The following is an 11,371-nucleotide window of genomic DNA, read 5'->3' on the forward strand; positions in this document are numbered from 1 at the left end:
TCTGAACTTTGCCTTTCCTTCTCTGCTTTCTGCCACAAACTAGACAAGGAGTTCTGTAAAGGGGTTTCTCAGAGCACCTGCTGCCACTGAAGTTCCTCCTCAAACAGGGAAATGCCTGCCATGAGTGATCAGTGTTGATGTGGACTTGCTAGTGGGATGGGCATTGGAATGAAAGGGGAGATGAATGGATGGGGGGGGTGCGACAGGCTTGACTCTTGCCAGAGACCCATCACTAGTTTTTTTTTTTTTTTTTCTGATGTTTTCCCTGCCTTGTTCAAATTCCTGTATCTTTTCTGATGCTACAATTCCTCCTCAGTAACTCTATGCTGCAGATCCAAGGAACTCAGTCTTGTTTTTCCCAGCACTCTCTTGCCTCAGACTTTAGAATCCCTAGCCTCTCTTCCTGGATCCCAGGCCTATCCCTTAAACACCTATTGGTATGATATCTGGGGATCCTTTATTTTGTTTTTTAATTTTTAAAAAGGATTTAGGAGCTTTTGATGCTTAGACTGAAAAATCACAGGCTGGGTCTTTCATAAATTCATTGGTCCATTTCTGGCAAGGCGAGAATTTGCACCTCACCCAGGCCACAGGTAAAGGCCCATACTCCCCCTCAGCAAGTCTTCAGAGTGGAGTGAGGCTTCCCTTGTAGTGCAGTGACTCTGGAACCCAGAGGCAAGAAAATAAAGAGAAGAGTATGTAATGAGCATATATGTGTCAGGCCTGTGCAAGGCACTTCCAAGTGTTATCTTAGTTAATACTCACACCAACCCCATGAGGTAGGCATCCCCATTTTACAGATGTGCATCCTGAGGCTCACAGAGGTTAGTCAATTTGTCCATCACAGAGTTCACAAGTTTCAAAGCTGGGTTGAAAATCCAGGTCTTCTGACTTTCCCACTTTGTCATACAGAATTCTCTCTGATCCAGCCTCACTTCCCCATAAGAAGTTCACTCTTATATCATGTTCTATGCTTTGTCCTGGCCCCTGCAAGGAAAGGGATCAACTGAAGGAAGTTGTTCTATAAGGATGAGTGGAGATCCTGGCAAGATATTTACTCTGAAACAGCAAATATGACCTTAGAAGTCATTGTCTAGGTCACTCTCAGCTGAACAGAGGCTCCCAAGGAAACAATGACGTAGAACAGTCTGCAGGTGCAACAAAGCCCACCTTCTGCTGATTCTCTGTGAAGTCAGGTATCACAAAACAAATGGGGCAATGCTCAAAGGAAGGTGAAGAAAGGGCAAACAAGAGCAGTGTCAAAACTGCCACGGCAAGTGGGAAGACAGTTCAGCCGATCAAAGAGCATGTTTCCCAGTGACCAGGGAGACTGGGAGGACATTGTTGCTCCAGTCCAGGAGGTGTATAGTCATCTGCTCATCCCAGAATGTCTTGGGGGCCTTGAATGTGTCCTGTGCTAGGCCTCTGGGGATCCTTTAAATACAGGATGATTAGCAGGTTTTGGGTGGAGAGAATCAGTGCCTGATATTTTGCCCTCTGAGACATGGATTGCCATTCCTTCTCTTTGTGGGTCTCAACCTTTTATTCATAGAAATGGAGACAGAAATCACATTTGATGTGCAGAGCTCACCCTATGGCCACCTGCAATCACATGAAGGCCAAGAATGCAATCCCTTTCCTTTCTCTGTTAAGATAAAGTCCTCAGATCCAAGGAAATGAGGCTTGGGGTGCTCAAGTTTATACTTCTTTTGTTAAGGTTATTCCTAAATATTTTGATTTTGATACTATTGTAACTAGAATTGTTTCTTTAATTTCACTTCTGGGTTGTTCATTTCTGTGTACAGAAATAAAATTGATTTTTGCATATTGATCTCGTACCTGTTACTTTCCTGAACTTATTTTTTAGTTCTGACAATATTTAGTCCTTATGATTTTCTAAATACAAGATTATGTCATCTGTGAATAAAACAATCTAACTTCTTCCTTTCTAATCTAGATCGCTTTTATTTATTCCTGTTGCCAACTTTTTCAGGTTCGCATCTATGGTACAAAGATGAATAGGCGTAGTGAAGAGGGGATATATTTGTGTTCCTGACCTAAGGAAATAAATCTACAGGCCTTCACTATTAAGCATGATGTTAGCTGTGGGTTTTTGATTTGCCTTTATTAGTTTGAGTATGTTCCCTTCTATTCCTAGTTTGTTGAATGTTTTAATTATAAATTGATGTTGGATTTTGTCAAATTCATTTTCTGCTTCTATTGAGAGAGCCATGTGGTATTGTTTGTTAGCATATTGATATGGTGCATTATGTTACATTATTTTTAGCTGTTAACCCACCTTGTATTCCTGGAATGAATTCAACTCAGGCGTGGGGTACAATTATTTTTATATGTTGCTAAATTATGTTTTCTTGTATTTTTTGAAGATTTTTGTGCCTATATTTACAAGATACATTGGTCTAAATTTTCCTTTTCTTGTGATATCTTTGTTCAGTTTTGGTATCATGGTAATACTGCCTCATAGAATGAGTTGGGAATTATCTCTACTGTGCTTCTGTTCTTTAGAGAATCTGAGAATTGATACTAAATATTCTCCAAATGTTTGGTAGAATTCAGCGGTGAAGTTTCTGGACATAAACTTTTCATGGTGTGTAGTTGATTTTTATTGTTAACGCAGTCTCTTCACTTGTGACCAGGGAGTCAAAATTCTCTTGCGAGCCAAAATTTCCGATTTTGGCTATTTGAGTCTTCTCTCTTTTTTTCTTGGTCTAACTAAAGATTTGTCAATTTTGTTGATCTTTTATGAAGCTACTTATGATTTCATTGTATTCTTTATTGTTTTTCCATTCTCTATTATATTGATTTCTGTTGTCATCTTTATTATTTCCTTCCTTCTGCCTATTTCAGGTTCTGTTTTCTCTTCTTTTTCCAGTATCTTCATGTGGAAGCTTAGATTATTGATTTGAGATCATTTTTCTTTCTTAATATGGATATTTACATCTATAAGTTTCCCTCTAATCACTGCTTTAGCTGCCTTCTAAAAAATATGGTTCTTTCTTGCTGATAGATTACCCTTTCATCACTATAAAATGTACCACATTATAGCTAATAACTTCTTTTGTTTTAAAATCTATTTTGTCATGTTTTCCAGAAGACCTGATCACTGCTGATGGATACCACTTAATGTCACCTACATCTGCTTCATACAAATGGAAGATTTAAACTGCAAGGGACTTTTTGCTACTATAAGGAATCATCACAAACATGACTTCAAACAACACAAATTTATTTTCTCACAGCTCTGGAGGACAGAAGTCCATAATTAGTCACTGGACTAACATCAAAGTGTTGGCAGGGCCACGCTCCCTCCAGAGGCTGTAGGTGAGAACTGTTCCTTGCATTTTCTAGCTTTGGATAAGCTTCTCTTCTCTATGTGTTGATGCAGCCCCAAATAGTAAGAAGGCTAACAAGTCCCTTCGCACGGAAAATGATGGAAGCCTCAGCAGAAAGCCACCTCACACCTCACAGGATGTGGCCCTCATAGCACAGGTGACGACAAATCCCTAGGGAGCTTGACCTTCCAGGAATTGGTTGATAGGACTTGAGAGAAGGCAGCTACACCCACAGGAGAGTTAGGGAGAGGAGAGGGCCTCCAGACCTGCAGAGTGGAGCAGGTGGTGAAGGAACCCCAAGAAGAAGAGAGATGGGGAGAGAAAAGCAGTGTATAGTGCCTCCAAAATGCTGCATAAAGGGTATTTGGAGACCACTAAATCCCAATGGAGCTCAGTGGAGAGGGCTGAATCCAGATGGAGAGCCTTGCCTGCATTTTCAACTAGGCCTCCTGAGTCATTTCCAAGGCCAATGGAGCCCTGGATTGTCCCAGTTCTGCTCTCTTCATCCCTTGCACATGCTTATGGTCTTCCCCCCACCCCACCCCCTCCCACCCCTGCAATGTGTGTGGGTGCTGTATTCATCCATACATTCCAGGGTATGTGCACATGTAAAGTGTTCTCTCTCTCCCTCCCTCTCTCTCTCTCTCTCTCTCTCTCTCTCTCTCTCCCCCCTCCCTCCCTCTCCCTCCCTCTCTCTCTCTCTTTCTTTGTGTGTGTGTGTGTGTGTGTGTGTGTGTGTGTGTGTGTGTGTGTGCATTGCTTCTTCCTTTCCAGGAATTTCTCCTGTAAATTCCTGTGGACTCATCTTTCCAAATTCCCACTTCTGTCATTTCAAATCAGCTCATCTCCCATGCTCCCTTCCCTGTGGTATGGAAAGCACAGGCAGATCATAAGACCCACACAATTTGACTTCACTGTTTTCTATTAAAAAAATAACCTCCTTATCTCAATGGTTGCAGAGAAGAGAACGTATTTCTTGCCAAGGGGTGCTTGATGCTCCACAGAGTGACTCAGGGACTTAAGCTGGTAGTGGCACTGCCATCTTACAGCTGCTCCACTTGAAGCATGTTCCAAGTTAGACACTGGTATTTCTGTGCTTTGCTTGGAAGTGATGCATTGGCCATGACTGATTCTCTGACCCTGCCTAACTACAAGGGAGCTTGGAAATGTGAGGATAAGACAGAGTGTTTAGCAACTTGTTTCAGCATATTAGAATGGACCCAGGCCATGAATGGAGATGTCTGCATTTCCAAAGAATGCCAATAGCCCCTTCTCCAGCCTCTAAACAGGTGGCAAAGAAAGCTCCTGTGAAAGATAAAGCTGGTCATCAGATACATTGGTAAGGACAGATTTTCATCACTAAAATCTGATAAAAATTTTATCTCCTATTTTACTAGGAGAAAGTGTGAAGTGAACTCAACTTCAATTTGTGCAGAGGTGACTGGACATTTTAAAGAGAGAGTGAAAGAAACAAGCAAGTGACCAAGGGCTCAGTAAAGTCAAGGTCATGAAAAACTACAAATCAGAAAGCGTGTTCCATGTAAAACCCATCTATAGTGGATTGAATTATGTTCCCCCAAAACTCCCTGAAGCTTGAATTGTGTCCCCCAAGTTTTATGTATTGGAAACTTAGCCCCCACTATGACTGTTAAGAGGGTGGGAAATCCTATTATGGTAATTGAAAGGTGGAGCCTTGAAGAAGTGATTGGATTGTAGGACTGTACAGTAGTGAATGGATTAAAAATGGTGGCCGAGGGTGTGGTTCTGAGGGCTTTAAAAGAAGAGTCTGTCTTTCTCTCTGCTCTCTCTGCTCCCAATGTGACAACCCTGGGTTACTGTCACCACCACCAGATGGACGTTGGACTTCTCAGCCTCAGAAACTGTAAGCAATAAATTTTATTTTTCTTTATAAATCACCTAGTTTCAGGTATTTTGTTATAAGCAGCATAAATGGACTAATACACCATCTAAGTTAACTAACTGCTACTTATGGAAGTTAGGCTCCTGCCCTTACACAGAAGCTGAAAGACAGGGGCCTATCATTAGTTGTTGGCTGCGACAAACAGGAGAATCATTCTCAGACTTCAGCTTGCTCAAGTGGGCACTTTACTGTGTGCTAGGATCATCCCTGATAGTAGATTCCTGGGTTGTTAGAAACTATGTTAATGTTTATTTTCAAGCCTTTATAGGTCACAGTTGGGGCCTAGTCCATAAGAAGGCTCAGAGGAATGAGGCTAGAGTTTGGTAAAGGAGGGATCCTTGTCACCCACAGGATAGACAACGCATACACAATTTGTTTACACAAAGTGACAGCCAAACCACTTATCTTAAACAAAAATACACACTTTTCCAAAACAGTGCTTACTCCAAACTTGAAAAGGTAGACAGGGCAATCCTAACCTCTGCTTACCAGGTTAGTGACACCTCTACTGTGCCCTCAGTTAATCTTCAGTGTCTCATTCAGCCACCAGCCTGAGAGTCACATTATGAGGAGGAGTAGGAGGAATAACTGAGTGTGGGAAGGAAGCAGATGAGAGAGATCCAAGAACCCAAAAGCAAGGAGGTAGAGACAGTGACAGGGCAACAAATAGCCGACCTCAGTGTCTGTCACTGAATCTGCAGGCTCTTTTCAGTAGTCATGGTTAATGCTGAGCAGCACACTTAGCTCTTGGCATCTCATTTTCCTTATTTCTAAATTAGAAATAAGTACTCGTACTTTACAAAGCTGTGAAGACAGAATGAGATGTGTGCATAAAACTCCCAACATGTGGTAGGTCATGCATATATTTGTGTGTTTTTTCCCTTTTTTACATCATTTGCCTCTTAGGGGAGATGGTGAATGTTTTCATTACACATGTAAATGAGTTCTTTCTTTATGTGGATATACATATAGACAGCAGGTGCTCTTCTACCTGTTGTCTGTCATGTTTGAAACAGTTAAATATATTCCCCAGTCCTTCCTTTTATTTGATTTTATTTCAAAACCTGGGTGGAAGAGCGGTCAAGTGGGGCTGTTTCTACTCCCTCACCCCCATGTGTTCCTCAGTCTACTCTAGTCTTTCACCTCCCTCACTCCATTCAACCTGCTCTGGCAAAGATCACTAATTTTTACCATATTGCTAAAGCAGCATCCTTTATCCTCACTGATTTGACTTCCCTGAGATATTCAAATGAGAAAGTGTCTCAGAGGAAAATCCCAACACATTCCAGGGGAAAAGGTGGCCTGGCTCAGTGATATCATGATCGAGAATTGTGGCAGGTGGAAGTAGAGGAAGAAGTGTCCCAGCCGTTAAATACATTATTCCTCTAACTCAATGATCCCAATACAATATCAGATTCAGCAGGGAAGTCAAATCCGGGAATAAGAGGCTGCTGCTTTAGCAGTGTGGTAAAAGTAGCAGTTTTTGTTTGTGCATTCATTGTTTGACTTTTGTTTTGTTTCTTGGCAGCTGGCCAGTATGGGGATCTAAACTCTTGACTTTGGCATTGTCAGCACTAAGCTCTAATCAACTGAGCTACCTGGCCAGCCCGCCTTGTTTGACTTTGGAGTATTGCACCCCAATAAGAATAAAACTTTTGTGTCCAAAGCCAAGTATGGAAAGGGATTAGCAGTGATGACTTTTCTTTCTGCTTGTTGGTCTGTGAGAGAAGTCCTTCTGGTTGTCATAAAGCACACTGTCTTTACACCAGGTTATAGTCTAGCCCCTGCCCCAAATAATACAGGACACCACTCTGTCCATGGGGTTGTTGAATCTCTGGCTCCTAAGTGATAGGGTCTCTTCAGGACCATCTATGGGTGGGTCAACCAACACATGTTTTCACCAATACTTGCTTTTATTGTACTTAAAACAAATTTTAATTTAATGGGTGTTTTATAAACTGTCATTATTGTTTTAATTTGCATTTTTTAGTTAGAGTATCTTTTCATACACCTATTGACCAAACAGGTATCCTATTCTGTAAACATCTTGCTTTAAGATTTTCCCCTTTGACTCCCCATTTTTCATTTCCTTAGTGATTTTTGAAGTTCTTTATATAATTGAGATATTAATTGTATGCAGTACAAATTTTTTTCATGGTCTGTAGCTTGGCATTTGCCTTTGTGTTAACTTTTGTTGTACAGAGAAATTTCCCTTTTAATGTAATAACATTTATCAATGCTTTTCTTTATTATTTATGCTTTTCCATCTTGTTTAAGAAAACTTTCCTACCATAACATCATAAAAATATTATACTATACATCATTTTAATAAAATTAAAATTTTCTTTTTATATGTAATTACTAAACAAATCTAGAATTATTTTTCTCTGATGTGAGGTAGAGATTTAATTTCAAATTTTTCCCCAGCATTATTCATTGAACAGTCTTTTCTTTCCTGAGTAAATTATGTTTCTCAATTATATTTGTATCTCTGGATCTACTTCTAGGCTCTCTGTTCTGTTCCATGTGTGAAATGCCACTATTTTAATAACTGTTATTATCCAGTCTACCGTGATATCTGACACAGAGATTTCCTTGTTATTATCACAGTGATCTTTTAAAAAAAATGTTACGTGGCTTTTTGGGCCCTTTTCCATATGAATTTAAGAATCTGCTAGTCAGGTTCCATTAAAAACACAGGTCAAAGCTTTATGTGAATTGCATACATGATGTGAATTTATACATTAACATGGGAAGAATGATTTTTGTGTTGATTCTTCCCTTCTGCTAACATATTAAATCTTTCCATTCGTTTACGTCTTATTTTATGTCCTTCAGTAGCTAATTTTCTCCCTATATGTCTTGCATAGCTTTTTTAGTTTACTTCTGAGGGCTTTATCCCTAACCATTTTTGTGTTCACCGTGACGTGATCCTACTAATTCCTGAATTTTTTCCATGATGTTTAATGAGAACGATGGGGGTAGGGATAACAGCTGTTCACTTAACACAGCTCATTGTACAATAATAATTTAGAGAATTCTCACTTCAGAAGACTGTCCAGACTATCCACTATTCTGAACATTTACAAGAAAGAGAGAGGAAATATGCTTTTAATTTGCCTATTTTGTACCAGGCAATCTGATAGGAATTCGTATATGTGGTTTAGCATTAAATTCTCTCAACAACTCCATAGGGTGGTTATTAATATTCTTATTTTCAAGGGGAAGAAACTGAAATTTGGAGACATTAATTAACCTGACAAAGGTTATCCAGTTGTGGAGCCAGGATTCAAACCCAGAACTGTTTTACTATAACAATACACTGCTTTTGGTGAACAAAACTTTCTGATCCAGGAGAGCATAGATTTCTTTGAAGTTTTGAAATGACAACAGCTATTTTAATTTCCTTAAAAGATTTCAGAGATCCACAGAAGATCTGTAGATGGGCTCACAGCTTTAACTTTGTACTGAAAAAGATTCTTTGCTTGACCAAATGTTAGCCAGCCTTCTAAATCTTCTGCTAGGCCCATCTGTGCTCTCCCTTGTAAAATCCAATTTTAGCAAGAACTTTGTTAAGTCAGCTGAGCAAGAAGCCCCCTCCCTGAATATCTGATCACCTTGAAGATCTTGTCAGGTTCCTCATCTTCCACCATTTCCCAGGTGATGTCTGATCACTCTGGCCTGTCTTTAGAAAAAATCCTGCTAGGTCAATTTAGCCAGATTCCCTCTTACTCCTGATGCTTCTTCTTAGTCATTTTTTATCTACTGATCTACACCCTGCTCTTTGGCGGTAAATTTCCACTGGCCCACCCTGTATTTGGAGTTGTGTCCAATCTCACTTGCCCACTGCAAAAGCCCATTCTAGTGGTCATTATGCCTATTGGATAGTCCTGAATAAAATATGACTTACTGTGCTTTAACAGGTATTATTGGATGATTTTTGCATTAATAGTACCAAGGGTGAGACTGAGTAGAGAGAGCACACGGGCTTGCTCCATGTCACATGGCCCGTGTGTGATACACCCACTCTCATGTCCAGAAGCCAATCCTTACTCTTTCATATTAGGCTGTGTCTCAAAGTTATTTCTGTCATTTCATGTTGCCTTCATCATGATGAAAATATTCCAGTGTATTTAGTGCCAACTTGTGGAGGACTATACACACACACACACACACACACACACACACACACACACAGTTATGACTTTCCAAAGGACCCTTCAAAATTTGGAAATAATGATAAAAACCTGCAAGTTACTTGTTGTGTTTAACATAGCAATTCCATTTCTAGAAATTCATCCTAAAGCCAAAATGAGGTGCTTTTAAATGTTCTGTACAATCTTTTCTGTAGCATTGTATGGATTAGAAAAACACTGAAAATGACTAAAATGTCCAACAATAAGAGATTGGCTAAATTAGAGTATGCTTACAGAATGAGAAAGTACTTGCTAATGAAGACCCATTTTTTGTGAAAATACGTAATAATGTGAAATAAGCCCATAATATAGTACTAAGTAATAAAATAAGACAACACTGCAGTATGATTTTAACATTGCTTGCAAAATGTGCACATATGCACAGAAAGAGGGTGAGCAGGAGACCGTCCCAATATAAGTAGGAACTGTTTTCTGAATAGTAGTATTACCACTGAATGTTAAAAATTTTGTCTTCATAATTACCTGTATTTTCCAATTGTTATGAGATAGACCTGTATTAATTACCCTTTCAATCAGGGAAAACTATTCCATTAAGAAGGTGGAACTAGCTTGTACTGGATTGAATGTCCCCTCAAACTCATGAAGCTTGAATTGTGTCTTTATCGCCCCCAAGTTTTATGTATCAGAAACTTTGCCTCAACTGTTACTGTGGTGAGGGTGGGAAATCCTATTATCATAATTGAAAGGTGGGGTCTTGAAGAAATGATTAGACTACAGAACCATGCAGTAGTGGATGGATTAAAAATGGTGGTCAGGGCATGGTTCTGAGGACTTTAAAAGAAGAGCACATGAGAGGATGGTCTTTCTGCTCTGCTATTTTCTACCATGTGAGACCCCTAAATTGCTGTAAAGCCACCACCAAAGAAGGCCCTCACCATAAGTGTTCCCTGACCTTTTTTTTTTTTTTTTTGGTTTGTTTTTGTTTTAAAAGATGACCAGTAAGGGGATCTGAACCCTTGACTTGATGTTATCAGCACCACACTCTCCCAAATGAGCTGTGGGCCGACCTGTTCCCTGGACTTTGGACTTCCCAGTCTCTGAAACTGTAAGCAACAAATTTCATTTTATTATGAATTACCCAGTTTCGTGTATTTTGTTATAAGCAACAGAAATGGAATAATACATAGCTATATAGGAGAAGAGGGATGGCTGTCTCTGCTCGTGTGTCAGCTGTTTCGAGCCCAGCAGAACTTCCTTACCTCCCAACTCCAGCTGCTTCAGCAGGAGCAGCTGCTCAAACTGCAGCGTGTTAGAGACCATCTCTGTGCCAGTGCTAAAGAGATTCAACCCAGCAACTTTGACGGTTTCCAAGTTAAACTCAGACTATGTATGGCTTGTGTTTTTCTTGTAGTTAATGGAGTTATCAGAACATGATTTCATAATAGGTCACTTTTCAGCAACATTTTATCTGTAAATAGGTAATTCCCAGTGAAAATTCATAGTGGCTATGAATGAATAACTTTTAAAAATAAATTTCTTTTGAGTATGTGATTTTCACTTGATGCCTGTATTAGTCCACTTCTGTTGCCTAAACAGAATACTTGAAACTGGGTATGGAATTTATTTTTACAGTTTGGAGGCTGGGAAGTCCAAGGTTCAGGGAATACATCTGGTGAGGGCCTTTTTTTTGGTGATGACTCTCTACAGCAATGCAGGATATCACATGGAGAGAATGGGATGAGCAGGATAGTTAACCTTCCCACTCTCCTTATAAAGCCATGACTACCCATTAAACCATTGGTGGATTAATCTATTCATGATGGCATAATCCTCACAATCTAATCACCTCTTAAAGGCCCCACCTTTCAATTACCATAATAGGATTTCCCACCCTCTTAACACTGTCACCGTGGGGGTTAAGCTTCTAATACATGAACTTT

The 11,371-nt window shown here is 39.8% G+C and overlaps 1 protein-coding gene across 1 annotated transcript in view; it reads right to left on the reverse strand.

The window, feature by feature from the left end:
• Window positions 1-10,751, reverse strand: part of LOC134379817 (zinc finger protein ZFP2-like) — a 61,905-nt gene extending 51,154 nt beyond the window's left edge. Inside the window, exon 1 of the mRNA XM_063099071.1 lies at window positions 10,691-10,751. Within this exon, the coding sequence (XP_062955141.1) occupies window positions 10,691-10,751 (61 nt within the window). The remainder of the gene's footprint in view (window positions 1-10,690) is intronic.
• Between the last annotated feature and the right edge of the window lie 620 nt (window positions 10,752-11,371).

The sequence above is a fragment of the Cynocephalus volans genome, chromosome 1 (genome assembly GCF_027409185.1).
Source record: "Cynocephalus volans isolate mCynVol1 chromosome 1, mCynVol1.pri, whole genome shotgun sequence".
Classification (NCBI taxonomy): domain Eukaryota; kingdom Metazoa; phylum Chordata; class Mammalia; order Dermoptera; family Cynocephalidae; genus Cynocephalus; species Cynocephalus volans.